This window comes from Arachis duranensis, unplaced genomic scaffold (assembly GCF_000817695.3).
Source record: "Arachis duranensis cultivar V14167 unplaced genomic scaffold, aradu.V14167.gnm2.J7QH unplaced_Scaffold_165934, whole genome shotgun sequence".
Taxonomy (NCBI): domain Eukaryota; kingdom Viridiplantae; phylum Streptophyta; class Magnoliopsida; order Fabales; family Fabaceae; genus Arachis; species Arachis duranensis.
The window spans coordinates 1,721,796-1,738,786 of record NW_026264258.1 but is presented as its reverse complement, the minus strand read 5'-3'; the positions used below and the strand labels follow the sequence as shown (position 1 = coordinate 1,738,786).

The 16,991-nt window shown below is 34.4% G+C and overlaps 1 protein-coding gene across 1 annotated transcript; it reads left to right on the top strand.

Moving 5' to 3' along the window:
- Positions 1-463: 463 nt before the first annotated feature.
- On the top strand, positions 464-3,357 carry LOC107478114 (GDSL esterase/lipase At1g20120-like). Its single transcript, XM_016098256.3, has 5 exons — positions 464-737; positions 1,060-1,190; positions 1,835-2,068; positions 2,740-2,995; positions 3,164-3,357. The coding sequence occupies exons 1-5, from the start codon at positions 464-466 to the stop codon at positions 3,355-3,357; spliced, it is 1,089 nt and encodes a 362-aa protein (XP_015953742.1).
- Positions 3,358-16,991: the final 13,634 nt, after the last annotated feature.

The window sequence follows — 16,991 nt, the reverse complement described above, 5'->3', positions numbered from 1 at the left end:
AAGGAAGAAAATAAAATTAATTTCACACTTTAATAAGGTTTTCACAAATTTTTAAAATTGCTATATATTTTAATTTTCATTTTCTTACACGTAACACCTAAAGCTCTCAAATATTTTGTTAATAATTATAATTAATTAACATATATGTTTAACATTAATGTTACATTTTTTTTCGTGAGAGAATTAACATTATTATTATCAACAAAATTAGTCATGAATATAAAATATACATTAAAAATAAATTAAACTATATATATTTATATAAAAATATATAATAACTAATTTTTATATTTGACTTTAATGTATAAATAATATTTTTATATTACTATAATATGAATATTTTTTTCTTAAAGAGAATGCTTCAATACATGATGATTGACTCAACAAATATTCTCCAAATATAAATTTATATTCCAAAAAGGGGAACCAAAAGAGTGAAATTTAATTCACATATGATCACATCATGAAGCTTTCAACCTTCAATTATGTTTCTCCTCTTCTAGTTTTGTTGTATTTATTATTTGTTGTGACAGTAGCCAAATCGTCACAACAACCTACATATATGAACTATTCATTTCCCGCTGTTATAGCTTTTGGTGATTCAATCTTGGATACTGGCAACAACAATTATATTCTAACAGCTTTGAGGTCCAATTTTAAACCTTACGGCAGAGATTTCTTTGGAGAAGAATCCACCGGAAGGTTTTGCAATGGCAGAATTCCTTCAGATTTTTATGGTAATTGTTAACAAATATTCACTATATATCTGTATCACATGAAAAATAATTATTCTTCTTTTTAATACATAGTATTTATTTGTCATTTTCACTATTGATGATTTACTAATAATAAAAAAAGGGTTATATTTCATATCACCATAAAAGGATTTTGATATGATTTTATAGTAATAATAGTACATTTTAGTAGACTATTTTTATTCGTGTCTTACTCTTCAGAATAATTCTATTGGTAATATTTGTCATTTTGATAAAATACTTATTATGAATTCTCACAAATAGAAAAAAATTTGTACTAACAGATTTGGATTTTTTTTTTCAGTTGAAATACTTGGAATTAAGGATTCCTTGCCACCTTATCTTGATCCAGATTTGGAGATTGAAGATCTCGTAAGTGGGGTGAGCTTTGCCTCTGCTGGTTCAGGATATGATCCTCTCACAGTTGAACTAGCTGTAATCTTCATTTTACTCCTCCATTATTGTCTCTAAGATCATAGTTGAAAAAGTATCATAAAATATAAACACTTAGTTAACTCGAAATATTTAAATTATAGTTTAATTATTTGGTTGGTCTCTATATTTTCAATCAAATTTATAATTAAGTCTTTATACTTTTTTTTCAATTAAATCTTTACATAATTTTTAATTTTGTAATTGGATTATTTTTGTGTTAAAAATATTAAAATTAACGAAATATTTCTTTCAAAAGATATGTGATCAAATATCTAATTAAGTTTTTAACTATGAGTGCATTCAATTTTTCAAAAAATATTCTGTTAATTCTAATAATTTTTACACTAATAAATACCTAATTACAAAATTAAAAGCAACGTAAAAATCTAATTAAAAAGATTTATAAGAACCTAATTATAAATTTAATAAAATTATAAGAGCTAAAAGAATAATAAAATCTTAAATTTTATATATATATATATATATGAATTTAAAATTTATTTACCATATATAGTAAATTTGATTATAAATTTTTAAACTATAATAACTCGTTCAAAACCTTAATTACTCTTAAACCTATGTATGTGTTGCAAGATCCTCTAACAATTTTCTTTTCTATTATGATATTATTATATATATATCAGTCAGTGTTGTCAACAGAGGATCAATTAGAGATGTTCAAAGAATACATTGGAAAACTTAAGGGTGCTGTGGGAGAAGAAAGAACAGCTTACATTCTTGAAAAGAGCATAGTTCTCATCAGCATGGGAAGCAATGATATTGCAGGAACATATTTTCTCACACCATATAGGAAAGTCCATTACAATGTCAAACAATATACAAGAAGGCTTATCAGATTAACAACAAGATTTATATTGGTATGTAAATACTTAATTACTATATATGCAATTGAATATTAGAAGACCTTTATTTGAATAATACTTATAGCTTGAATGGTTGGTTAAATAAGATAAGAGTTTTATTCTCACTTATGAAATTAGTGGTTTGTAGTTTTAATTTGGCCTAAAATTTTCAAATGCAAGAATAATGCTAGAAAATATTTAGTGGTTCTTTCTTTTAACTCCCCTAGGCCTAAAGTTAAGTGATATTAGAAGATATTGTACTTCTTAAAATGCAAACCCAAAGGGTAATACAAATCAAGTAGTATTGAATTGTGTGTGATATTATTATGATTATGATTAGATAGACTATTGGTTTAATCGGATTAATCAGTCATTTAATTGTTCAATTTAAGGTGAAAATTCAGATGAAGTCGACTTCACGTGAAGTTGATATCTGAGAGCCGTTAGATAAAAATTTAGTCAAATCAATTAAATCATCTAACGATTCTCAGTATCAACTTCACGTGAAGTCGACTGCACCTGAGTTTCCACCTTAATTCAATACAAGGAACATATATAATATGTCTGATGTTCCTTTATCAATAACACTACTTTACCATAATTAGTCATTTAACTATTGAAAAAGTTGAATTGTTAGATGCAAACAAATATTATATGATGATGATGATGAATTGAATGAATAAAAGGAACTATATCGATTGGGAGCAAGAAGGATTGGAACAGTGAGCTTATCAGCATTAGGATGCATCCCAATGCAAAGGACAGTGAGAGGAGGCATAAAAAGGAATTGTGTGGAACCAGTAACAAAGGCTGCACAAGTCTACAATACCATGCTCAATCAATCACTTATGGCTCTCAAGAAGACCCTCTCTGGTTCCAGAATTGTATACCTTGATGTCCATAACTCACTCAATATGCTCATTCAACACCCCAATCAATTTGGTCAGTTTTCTATACATATACATACATATATAAACAATATTTTAGAAACAATTTGGTAAGTTTCACATTCATATTCTATGTGAAATTTTATACATATTTTTTTTTTTTTTTTTTTGGTATTAGTGAAATTTTATACATATACTAATTGGTTAAGTGACTGTGGAACAGGGTTTGAGAGCGTGGATAGAGCATGCTGTGGCATTGCAAGTATGGAACTTGGCCCATTTTGTAGCACTTTCTCATTGAAAATATGCAAAGATGCATCCAAATATGTGTTCTGGGATAGTTATCACCCTACTGAGAGAACTTACGGCATTCTTACCTCAGATTTGATAAAAAAGACCATTGATCAATTTGTCTAAAATTGAATTTCCATATTAATTTGTCCAATGAATGATACATGTTAGTGTACCAAACTAGCTAGAACCTAAGATTTGATTATTGCAATGAATTAAACACAACAAACAAAATCCATCAGATTTATTGGTAGAATAATAAAAAAATTTGCTGATAAATTATTTACTATTGAATTTAGTGATAGACGAAATCAAACAGTAAAAATTTCACTAGTAATTATTTATCAGTGAATATAAACTTTTAATTGGCGAAACTTTAGAAGTTGTTATAACTTTAATGCTATAAATTAGATTTTTTGCGTGTATTTTAATAAATTCTGGTAATATATTATTTGTTAATAATTAAATTAATAATTACCAGCTTATTAAAAACTCATCCATGTAGCTCAACCAGTAGTTTTGAAAAGAACACTGCATCATGTAGTTCATCCAGTATTTTCACTATAATGTTATTTAGAGTCTTATAATCTACACAAAACCTCCATCCACCATCCTTCTTCTTAACTAGCAAGACAGGGCTGGAGAAAGCACTCTAACTGTCTCAGATAACCCTAGTTTTCATCATCTCAGTAACTAACCTCTCCATGTCTTCCTTCTGGAAGTGTTGATACTTGTATAGTCGAATACTCATAGGTGTTGCCCCTGGCAACAAGATAGAGTGGTCCATTGCCTGTTGTGGTGTTAATTGTTTTATTTGGTTCCTCAAAGAAGTTAGAAAATTTTCCAAAAACTTGTTGCATATCAGCATCAACTTTTGCTTTCCCATCATCTCCTCTAGGGCTCAGGGTCTCTAATTGGAACAGGGAGGCAATAGCCTTGCTATCTTTCAATTTCCTCAATTCGCAGAAGTTTTTCAGTAGCCGCTCTCCCTTGAACACCACCCACTTGCTCATGACAAATTTCATAAACAGCTCTAGGTAGTTGATTTGAATGGTCCCCAATTGCATCATCCAATGATATCCTAAGACCACATCAGCTCCTTTTAAATCTAGCACATATGCATCCACAGCAAAGTCATGCCCTTACACCGGCAGCGCCAAATTCGACCACTTGGCACCATAGTGGATAGAGTCACCATCACTTGGAGCGTAGGGGTAAGACTAGACGCACATTCAGCCTCTTTGTGTCGGAACTCTTAACAAAGTTGTGGGTACTCGTCCAATCAATCAAAATCATCAGGGGTCGATTAGAATGGGTGCCATGAAACAGAAGAGTCTCATGGTGGAACTCACCCGGCCCTTAAGATAATTGAGGCTGATTATGGATGTTAGAGAGCCCTCGTCAGTGTCTTTGCCCTCCGAATCCGAATCGGAGCTACCACCCTCTCCCCCTCTGTGCCCTGTAGCTAGTGGCGGAGCTTAAAATAAAATTTTGGGAGGGACAGATAGAAAATAATTGTTAAGATATTTTTTATATGAACCACATTTAAAATAAACTCGTCTAACTTTATCTCTCTGATTTGGGTGATATTACCAAATTTGAAGCCGTTTTTCAAGGTCTCGTTCCAAAGAATTGATGAGTTTGGAAAACTCTTATTTAATTTTGATGATGAACAAACATTATTAAAATATTTAATTACAAAATTATTAATTTGATTTTAATTCATATTTGCTTAATTAATAATTTTGTTGTGCAGATTTTATGTTGGGCCGAAAAATGAGTTTCTGGTTTAAAGCCCAATAATCAGCCTTGCTGCATGTTGTATATTAAGTGGCTGAATTTTTATATTGATGGGCCAAGCTCAATGATGTTACAACCAAGTCCATGGTTAATTTTGATGAAAGTTTCCTATGCTTAATCCGAAATCAAATTCATCAGAAAAGCAAATATTACTAAATGGGCCTGATTTAATTATTGTTGCAACTAAGCCCAATTCCATTTGAGATGAAAATTCCTCATGCTTTGACCGAATCCATGAGGCAAAGAAAAACAAAGCCTTATTTGCTTCCAACGGATTCCACTACAAGGATTTCAAAATTAATTTAAGCATTGGGAACATAAGCAAGTGAGAGAAGATTGATTTGACTAAAGGCATCATTGCTACACGCCACTCTAAGGGAAGCAAAAGCAAGCTACTTTCAATTAATTAGTTTAACCACTTTGAATTGCTTTTCTTCAGATTCTTTTTTTCTCTATCATCTCTCTCTTGTTTCTTCTTCGGTCCTTGTCCAGGAAAGCTATGGATGCTATGTTCATCTACAAAGAAAAAGAAGAAGTTGCATGCATAAACACCATCAAGCTAATGATGGCAAGAAAAACACAAAAATATAGTGGCTGAGATTCTTATCACATATGGTAAGATATGGTGATGATATCTTAGCCTCTCCATACCAAAAATGGAGGATGAAGATTCGGCCAGCTTGGGTGAGATTCTTGAAGCATGGCTTGTCTTTGATTCTGCTCAACCACCACAGGTAGTAGCTAGAGTGGCGAAGTGATGTTTGAAGGCAGAGATTGAAGCAGATGAAGTCATCATCATCATGAAGCATCAAGGGCCAGAAATCCATCTTGGAGAGGAAGCCAAGGATGGAGTGCCCGGATTGATGAAGAGTGATGATCAAGGAAGGACTAGAGGTAATTGCATGTTGGGTTTTGCATGGTTATCTCTTCTCTCTCTATGTGGCCGAACCGGTTCTGTTTGTTGAAGGAGGAAGAAGTTGGTTCGGTTTTGGCTTCAATAAGTGGAGGCTCCCCTCTTCTATAATAAGGGTGGACAACCACTGTTTGAAGCAAGGAGAAAATTTGAGAGTGCAAGGCACATAGTTCTCAGAGCTACCTGAGCTAACAGTTTTCTCTTCTCCTTCAATGTTCTCTGTTTTGTAATTTTTCTGTTTAATTTTGTCATATCTTGAGTCTCATGGAAAAAGACAAACAGTGAGATTTGTATGAAAAAGCCATAGAGCAGAAAAAGGCAGAGAGTGCAAAATTAAAAGAAAAAGTCATAGATGTCTTAGAGTTCCTTTGTTCATCTATGTTGTGTATCATGATTCTTTGGGAATCCCCTTGTAAGTTGGGTTAGCACTTTACAACTTGTAATCTGATTGATTATAGTGAAATTCCATCATGTTTGTGATGGAGACTGGATGTAGGCTGCACTGCACTTAGCAGCCGAACCAGGATATATCTGGGTGCAATCTTCTTCTCCTTTCTACTCCATTTCTGTTTTCTACTACACAGGAGCAAAAACCAGAATTATCTCGTGCCAAGTGACGAGACAAAAAGAAAAGTCTCGTGGCTAGGGACGAGACAAAACAAAAAGTCTCGTGTTCAGTGAAGAGATAAAAAGAGTAAAAGTTTTCAGAATTAGTCTGACAAGTCAGCAAGTGTTATCAAGCGAAAAAGGGGGCTAAGATTCAACCCCCCTTCTCTTAGCCACTGAAACCATCAATTGGTATCAGAGCTTGGTCTCAAAGAGATCAAGATTTGCAGCTTGGAGTAAAGATCCTCATGGCAGAAAACAGTGGCGCAAATGTGGTGTCCTACAATCTGACTGAAGGTCAATCAAGCAACAGACCTCCTCTTTTCAATGGAAAAAATTATACTTATTGGAAGGAGAGAATGAAGATATTTGTACAAGTAGTGGATTACAGACTATGGAAGATCATCCTAGAAGGTCCTCAATTTCCATCTACCACAAGTGCTGAAGGAGTAGTCACTCTTAAACCAGAAGCAAGCTGGACAGAGAAAGATAGGAAGAAGGTGGAGTTAAATGCCAAGGCAATAAATCTGCTCAACTGTGCTATCAGCTTTGAGGAGTACCGACGAGTATCACGATGCACAACGGCAAAGGAAATCTGGGACAAGTTGCAAATCACTCATGAAGGAACTACCATTGTAAAGAAGACTCGGACAGACATGTTAAACAGGGAATATGAAATGTTTGCAATGAAGGAAGGAGAGTCCATTGATGAACTGTTCGAACGGTTCAATGCCATCATTGTTGGCTTAGATGCTCTTAGAATTACTCATTCAAAATTTGTGCTAGTGAGAAGAGTGTTGAGATGTCTTACAAAAGAGTGGGAAACAAAAGCTTTAATTATTTCTGAGAGTAGTAGCTTAGATTCCATGACACTTGATGATTTGAGAGGAAATCTTCTTGCCTTTGAAAACACCTATTTAAAAAAGGATTCAAAAAAGAAAGGAGTTACTTTTTCTTCTGTGACTAACCCTCTGGATGATGAATCCAGTGATAACTCTTCTGAAAATGAGTTTGTTTTGTTTGCAAAAAAATTCAGGAAAATGGCAAAGCTTAAAGGCAAAGGCAGCAGTTCAAGGAGGATGAAGAAAGACCTTAGCAAAGTAATCTGTTAAAATTGCAAGGAAATGGGGCATTTCAAATCTGATTGTCCCAAGTTGAAGAAGGAAGAAAAGCCGAGAAAAGGAAAGAAGAAGGGACTGATGGCTTCATGGGAAGATTTGGAAAATGACTCAGATGATGATGATGAAGAATCAGAGACCAAATCACAACAGTGCCTTATGGTAGATCATGTAAATCAGGTAGTCTTTCATAACCCTGACACTGAAGATCTTCATCTTATGATAGACCACCTTTCTGAAAAAATAAGATGCTTTCTGCTGGAAAATCAAGAACTTGAACAACAAATCACCATTCTTCAAGCTGAAAACAGTTTTCTAAAAGAAAAAGTGAGAGAGGCAGAAACTACTTGTGATCTTGTTGAAGAGAATAAGCAGTTAAGAGCCCAAGTTAGAAGCTGTGAAAGTGACCATTCGGTCCTTGCATATGTGGATTGTTTTAAGCAAAATGAAGAATTGCTTAAAGAGGTTAAAAGACTTAAGGAAGACTTAGCCAAGTTTACACAAAGTTGTGAAAATTTGAATCAAATCTTGGCTAATCAAAAACCTCTTTATGATAAAGCTGGGTTGGGGTTTTATAGATCTGAAAAAACTCATTTTGAAAACATTGCTTCATCTTCAAATGATACAAAGTATCAAAACCCAACTCACTTTAACAAAATAGCAACACCAAGATTTTGTAGGCTATGCAATCGAAATGGACACTTTCCTATTCAATGTTTCTTTGGTGAAAGAATGATTGGTGATAAAGTTTGTAAAGTTGTTTTTTATTACAATGGCTTAGGACATAGAAGATGGTTTAACGTAAAAGAATCCAAAAAATTTAGATACCTAAGGTCTCTTAAGCATTGTTTTGTAGGTGTGCCTAGCATCCAAAAGGAAGGAGAACATGTGGTATATGGACAGCGGATGCTCTAGGCATATGACCGGAAAGACAACCTTCTTCATAAAGCTTGATGAATATGATGGAGGGCTTGTCACTTTTGGAGATGATGCAAAAGGAAAAATAGTGGCTGTTGGGAAAGTTGGTAAAAATTTTTCATCTTGTATAAATGATGTGCTTCTTGTAAATGGTTTGAAACATAACTTACTCAGTGTTAGTCAATTGTGTGATTTAGGTTTTGATGTTATTTTTAAGAAGCTTGTTTGTTTGGTTGTTTGTGAGAAAATTGGGGATATTTTATTTGAAGCCAAGAGATGCAACAATGTGTATGGATTAACTCTTGAGGATTTAAAGGAAGAAAATGTAACATGTTTTTCATCTTTTGAATTTGAAAAATGGCTTTGGCATAGAAAGTTGGGACATGCTAGCATGTACCAAATTTCTAAGCTAGTTAAAAAGAATTTGGTTAGAGAAATTCCAAACATCAAGTTTGATAAGGATCTTACTTGTGATGCATGTCAATTGGGCAAGCAAGTAAAATCCTCTTTTAAATCAAAAGATGGAATCTCAACCAAAAGGCCATTAGAAATGTTGCATATTGATCTTTTTGGTCCTACTAGAACTCAAAGTTTAGGAGGTAGACACTATAGTCTTGTAGTGGTAGATGGTTACTCTAGATTTGGTTGGGTACTTTTCCTTGCTCATAAGAATGATGCCTTTCGTGCCTTCTCCACTCTTTGCAAGAAAATTCAAAATGAAAAGGATTTAAAAATTGCCCATTTGAGAAGTGATCATGGAAAGGAATTTGAATCAAGATTTTGAAAAATTTTGTGATGATTTAGGAATTTCTCATAACTTTTCATATCTTAAAACTCCCCAACAAAATGGGGTGGTTGAGAGAAGGAATAGAAGCCTTCAAGAGATGACTAGGGCTATGCTATGTGAGAATGAGATTCCTAAATTTTTGTGGGCTGAAGCTGTGAACACAGCATGTTATATTTTGAATAGAACAATCATTAGAAAAGGGTTAAAGAAAACCCCTTATGAGCTATGGAAAGGAATCCCTCCAAATCTTAAGTACTTTCATGTTTTTGGATGCAAATGTTTTATGCTTAATAATAAAGAAAATCTTGGAAAGTTTGATCCAAAATCCTATGAAGGAATGTTTGTTGGATATTCCACCACAAGCAAGGCTTATAGAATTTATCTCAAAGAGCATAGGACTATAGAGGAATCCATACATGTTACTTTTTGTGATTCTAACTTAATTTCCAGTACTATGATAGATAATGATTCAGATAGAGAAGGAGCTGGAACAAGCAAAGAAAATCTCAAATCTGTCCAAAATGAAGAATCTGCCAGTCCAGTTTTGTCTCGTCAGATTGAAGGAGACTTTTCCAATTTGTCTCCTGAGCAGGCACGAGCAACTGAAACAGTGAGACCACCAGAAACTCATCAAAGCTCTACACCTATCCGAAAGCCTAGAGAATGGAAGTCCATGAGGGGTTATCCTCATGACTTCATTATTGGTGATCCCTCTCAAGGAGTAATAACAAGATCCTCCACCAAAAGGCAAACCGAACCTAGCAACTTTGCTCTCTTGTCACAAATGGAGCCCAACAATGTCAAACAAGCTCTTGAAGATCCATCATGGGTCACGGCCATGCAAGAGGAGCTTGCTCAATTTGGCAAAAATGAGGTTTGGACACTAGTACCTCATCCGGATGATAAGAAGGTAACGGGTACTAAGTGGGTGTTTAAAAATAAACTTGGTGAGGATGGACAAGTTGTTCGTAACAAGGCTAGATTAGTGGCCCAAGGTTACGATCAAGAAGAGGGTATTGATTTTGATGAGTCTTTTGCTCCGGTAGCTAGAATGGAAGCAATTAGATTGCTTCTTACCTATGCTGCCCATAAGGGTTTCAAAATGTTTCAAATGGATGTTAAGTGTGCCTTCCTTAATGGCTTTATTGATAGAGAAGTGTATGTGGTCAACCCCCCGGTTTTGAACATAAAGAGTTTCCAAATCATGTTTTTAAATTAACTAAGGCTCTTTATGGTCTTAGACAAGCTCCAAGAGCTTGGTATGAAAGGCTTAGTGCCTTCTTGTTGGAAAATAAATTTCAAAGGGGTACCACCGACACTACTTTATTTATTAAAGCATCTAATGATGATATGCTCCTAGTTCAAGTTTATGTTGATAACATTGTATTTGGATCGGCCAACATTTCCTTGTGTGAATAGTTTGGAAAACTCATGACTAGTGAGTTTGAAATGAGTTTAATGGGAGAGCTTACTTTCTTTCTTGGCCTCCAAATTAAACAAACTCCTAGTGGCACTTTTATTTACCAAGAAAAGTATGCCAAAGATCTTATCAAAAAGTTTGGCCTAGAAAACTCCAAATCAATGGGCACTCCTATGCATCCCAATACTAAACTTGAAAAGGATGATGATGGCCAAGATGTGGATGAAACAAGGTATAGAGGAATGATATGATCACTTATGTACCTTACCTCCTCTAGACCGGATATAGTCCAAAGTGTGGGTGTATGTTCAAGGTTTCAATCTCATCCAAAAGAATCCCACCTTACGGCTGTTAAGTGCATCATTAGATACATTAAGGGAACTTGTAATTATGGATTATGGTATCCTAAATCTGATGACTTTTGTGCAGTAGGTTTTGTGATACAGATTATGCGGGAGATCGAGTGGATAGGAGGAGCACCTCCGGCATGTGTTGCTTCCTTAGAAGCTCACTCAACATGTGGTCAAGCAAGAAACAAGCCACAGTGGCTCTATCCACTGCTGAAGTCGAATATGTTTCCGCATCTGCATGTTGCTCACAATTAATTTGGTTAAAAATACAATTGGAAGATTACAAATTAAAAATCAATAGTATACCCTTATTTTGTGATAATATGAGTGCTATAAGCATTTCAAAAAATTCTGTTCTGCACTCAAGAACTAAGCACATTGAGATAAAATATTATTTCATTAGAGAACATGTGCAAAAGGGTACTATTGATATTCAATTTGTAAAATCTGAAGACCAAATTGCTGATATTTTTACAAAACCCCTCTGTGAAGACAGATTCTGTACCTTGAGAAAAAGTTTGGGAATGTCTGATTTAAGTTCTGTTGAAAATTATTAAAATTCTGATTCTGTTCAACTTTTGCTCGTAGGTTTAGACGAGATAAAAATACATGCTTGATGGAGGAGCTATGATTAAGGGGGAGGCTGCGCAGAAATAAACTCCTATGGGCCCCACAAAATCTGTTGACCCCACTCTGACCGTTTTGTTAGTTCCTCATTTTTTTTAAAATCAAATCTCAAAGTTGTCCTTTCATATCTAGTTGAAAGAGAGATAATGTCAAATCAAATCTTTCTTTTTCAAACTAATCCCTTGATTCAAGGAACCACTTTTTCAAATCCTTGGAAACCACCCTAGTCACTAACCACCTACCTTGTGCATTAACTCCTCATAGTCTATTTTTACTCAACATTTATTTCATTCATCCTCTCTCACTCACTTCGGTTCCCTTCACTCCTTTCATCTCCTACCCTTCCATTCTCATTATCATGAACAAAAAAGGCACACCCGAGAAGAGCACTCAGAAGCTTAAAGGTATTGTCTTGAATGACACCAAGGAGCCAGCAAGTTTGGAGTCATGGGATTTCAAGAAAAAGTTTCATACGTCACACTCTCACTATGATCCATCTAGGTTCGACTCATGTGTTTCCCATGCATTCCACAATGAAGTTCTGAAAGAACGCGATCTCTGTGCTACTTATCTAGTTAGCCTAGACTCATTCTCCAACAAAGGGATCAATGTCTCCTCTCTGTTTGATAATATTCAATGGACTCCTCTGCTTTACATCTGGAAGCCAGTTTACCCAGGTTTAGTCCGTGAGTTCTACGCCAACATGAGACTTATTGATGGCACAATCCACTCATATGTGAAGAATATTCATATCACTCTTGATGCTGAAATCATTGGGATGGCTCTAGGCTACAAAGAAGAAGGACCAAGAGCATACATGTCTAAGAAATGGGATTTAAGGGTTGGGATCACATACCAGATGGCTTTAAATCACACCTGCGAAGGTCTCTCCAAAATGGATGGTACGGCACCAACTCTCAAAGAACTTAGTCCAGATAAGACAATTCTTCTTTACAATATCATATCTCATGTTCTCATGCCATAAAGTGGACCACGATATCGGGTAACAGTGTCTGACTTTCTTGTCCTTTTTGCTCTCGTTACTTCATCTCAAATATCATTTGCATACCTTATGATAAGGCACATGTGGAAATCTGTCAAAAGTTTAAAAAGGCCTAATCTTCCATATGGAATGTTTCTCACCTGCATCTTTGAATATTTTAAAGTTGATCTAACAAATGAAGATGTTGAGAATAAGGTTTCACTCATAAAGGGAGAAGGAGCTGGTGACAAGAATGCCGATTCTGAATTAGGAGTACAATCTATCTGATGTCTTATGTGAATTCTGGTGTTATTTGGCTCCTGTTTGAACTTTTGATTGATTATATGAATACTTTTGTCTTGTGATACTCTGTTAAACACTTGATTATTTTGGATATTGGTTATATGTTTCATATTTTGTTTTATAAAATAAATTCTGCTTGTAGGTACCCCTTTGATAACAAAAGGGGGAGAAAATTTAGTTTCCAAAATTGAAATTGGAAAACAAATAAAAACAGGGGATGAGAACAGGGGATGAAATTTTCAAATTGAAAATTCATGATCACCCTTGTTCAAAGAATGCATGTTGTTATTGCATTTGTTTTACTATGGTCACTGCTGTTTAAACTGCATTTGGCATTTGGTTTATCATGATTAGTTTATTTGGCATTTGGTTTATAATGATGTTTGATTTATTTTGATGCCTGGCTGTTGATTCATCATTGATAAACTTGTTAGATTGAAAATTTATTTTTGGCAGTTCCTTTAAATTGTGTAAAGTATAAAAACTGCCTTGTTTTGTTCTTCAAATATTTTCCATCATGTTGTTTTGCTCTAATATCCTAAACAGGAAAATGTTTGAAAAATATTTGGATATTTTTTAGATGTATGAAAAAGTTTGAGCAGAAAATCAGTTTATGATATCAAATGAGTTTTGATTATCAATTTAAAACTGCTCATAAATCAAGCATTTAGCATCATGTATAAATATGCTAAATAACATTGTTACTTTAAGCTTGATTCAAATGTTACAGGTTAGTGCTTCCCTTGGTAAAATAGCATACACTAAGGGGGAGCCATGTGACATTTAGAAAGGGGGAGAAATTCAAATTCAAAGGGAGTATTCTTTACTCAATCTCTAAATTTCTTTCCATTTCAATTTTAATAATGTTTGTCATCAAGGGGGAGATTGATGAGTTTGGAAAACTCTTATTTAATTTTGATGATGAACAAACATTATTAAAATATTTAATTACAAACTTATTAATTTGATCTTAATTCATATTTGCTTAATTAATAATTTTGTTGTGCAGATTCTATGTTGGGCCGAAAAATGAGTTTCTGGTTTAAAGCCCAATAATCAGCCTTGCTGCATGTTGTATATTAAATGGCTGAAATTTTTATATTGATGGGCCAAGCTCAATGATGTTACAACCAAGTCCATGGTTAATTTTGATGAAAGTTTCCTATGCTTAATCCGAAATCAAATTCATCAGGAAAGCAAATGTTACTAAATAGGCCTGATTTAATTATTGTTGCAACTAAGCCCAATTCCATTTGAGATGAAAATTCCTCATGCTTTGACCGAATCCATGAGGCAAAGAAAAACAAAGCCTTATTTGCTTCCAACGGATTCCACTACAAGGATTTCAAAATTAATTTAAGCATTGGGAACATAAGCAAGTGAGAGAAGATTGATTTGACTAAAGGCATCATTGCTACACGCCACTCTAAGGGAAGCAAAAGCAAGCTACTTTCAATTAATTAGTTTAACCACTTTGAATTGCTTTTCTTCAGATTCTTTTTTTCTCTCTCATCTCTCTCTTGTTTCTTCTTCGGTCCTTGTCCAGGAAAGCTATGGACGCTATGTTCATCTACAAAAAAAAAGAAGAAGTTGCATGCATAAACACCATCAAGCTAATGATGGTAAGAAAAACACAAAAATATAGTGGCTGAGATTCTTATCACATATGGTAAGATATGGTGATGATATCTTAGCCTCTCCATACCAAAAATGGAGGATGAAGATTCGGCCAGTTTGGGTGAGATTCTTGAAGCATGGCTTGTCTTTGATTCTGCTCAACCACCACAGGGAGTAGGTAGAGTGGCGAAGTGATGGTTGAGGCAGAGATTGAAGCAGATGAAGTCATCATCATCATGAAGCATCAAGGGCCAGAAATCCATCTTGGAGAGGAAGCCAAGGATGGAGTGCCCGGATTGATGAAGAGTGATGATCAAGGAAGGACTAGAGGTAATTGCATGTTGGGTTTTGCATGGTTATCTCTTCTCTCTCTATGTGGCCGAACCGGTTCTGTTTGTTGAAGGAGGAAGAAGTTGGTTCGGTTTTGGCTTCAATAAGTGGAGGCTCCCCTGCCGAGTTCCTTAGAGAGAGTTGTCTCGCGCCCCTAGGTATTCTCTACCTACCCACCGGTGTCGGATTCGAACCCAGATGCAGTTCTGACCATCTGTCAGAGAAAAAAGAACGATTGGCTCTTGTAGGATTCCCAAGAAATTCTTCGATTTCTTCCGGAAGCAGATGATTATTCATCTGCAAAGAATTGTCGATGTGAAAACACAGAGACAGAGACAAAAGGCTGATCTTTCAATAGGAAAAAGAGTGGATCCGCAGGGTCCCAAATGAATTGGCTTATTTGAAAAAAGCCTTGTTCTTTCTTTTTATTTTTATAGTTTTATCTTTTCTCCTACCTTCCGAAGAATAACACATCTACATTAAAATTCTCTATTTCTATAATAAGGGTGGATAACCACTGTTTGAAGCAAGGAGAAAATTTGAGAGTGCAAGGCACAGAGTTCTCAGAGCTACCTGAGCTAACAGTTTTCTCTTTTCCTTCAATGTTCTCTGTTTTGTAATTTTTCTGTTTAATTTTTTCATGTCTTGAGTCTCATGGAAAAAGGCAAACAGTGAGGTTTGTATGAAAAAGCCATAGAGCAGAAAAAGGCAGAGAGTGCAAAATTAAAAAAAAAGCCATAGATGTCTTAGAGTTCCTTTGTTCATCTATGTTGTGTATCATGATTCTGTGGGAATCCCCTTGTAAGTTGGGTTAGCACTTTACAATTTGTAATCTGGATGATTATAGTGAAATTCCATCATGTTTGTGATGGAGACTGGATGTAGGTTGCACTGCACTTAGCAGCCGAACCAGGATATATCTGGGTGCAATCTTCTTCTCCTTTCTACTCCATTTCTATTTTCTACTACACAGGAGCAAAAATCAGAATTATCTCGTGCCAAGTGACGAGACAAAAAAAAGTCTCGTGGCTAGGGACGAGACAAAACAAAAAGTCTCGTGTGCAGTGAAGAGATAAAAAGAGTAAAAGTTTCCAGAATTAGTCTGACAAGTCAGCAAGCGTTATCAAGCGAAAAAGGGGGCTAAGATTCAACCCCCCTTCTCTTAGCCACTGAAACCATCAAGAATTAAGGTCAAACTTTTGAAGGTTGTATCTCACTTTCTTCATGATTCATTAAAGTAGAAAAACTATCTACATGTGTTGATATTGTAAAAGTTACATATTCTCCTTCTTGAATAGTAGCCTTCCTCTTAAAAAATACATCAATTCTTTGATTTTTTATGATTATTTTATATAAAAATTTGAATATATATCCTATAAAATATGTAAAAAAGAAGTTACAAGGACAAATATTAAAATTTATAATATTTATTGAATTTTTTTATCAATTTATATAAATACAACAATATCAATATTTATTGAATATTCTAATATTTTTTATCATATAAAAATTAAATTAAATAAACAGTAAAATATAAAATAATATTAAATTACATAAATAAAAAATACCTAATTTTTTATATTTGAACTCAAAGGTAAAAAGAGTGTTGCTTATTCAAAATGCAAATACACTCAATAAAGTCCAAATCCAACATGTTTTAAATGTTTAAAACTAAAACCTATTGTGCAATAAAAGCAAGAGATGAAGATTGAAGAACTTTAGTATTTTAAATCATAGTAAAATATTTGAGCTAATTCAACTATTTTTTATGTTTTGAAAAAATATTACTAATTTTTTAACAAAAGTTTGGGGACTATAGCCCTCTTGTTTCAACTAAGTTCCCGCTCTGAGGCTGTAACAGTTCTCGTTGTTCTTCTTCACCAACCAACAATTGGAAGGTGGCTTTACAACAAAGCAAAGTTGCATTTTTTTTTATCACATTAATAACAAAGTCCTTTCTCGTGGCGTGCTCCATTGTCAGGGAGGTGA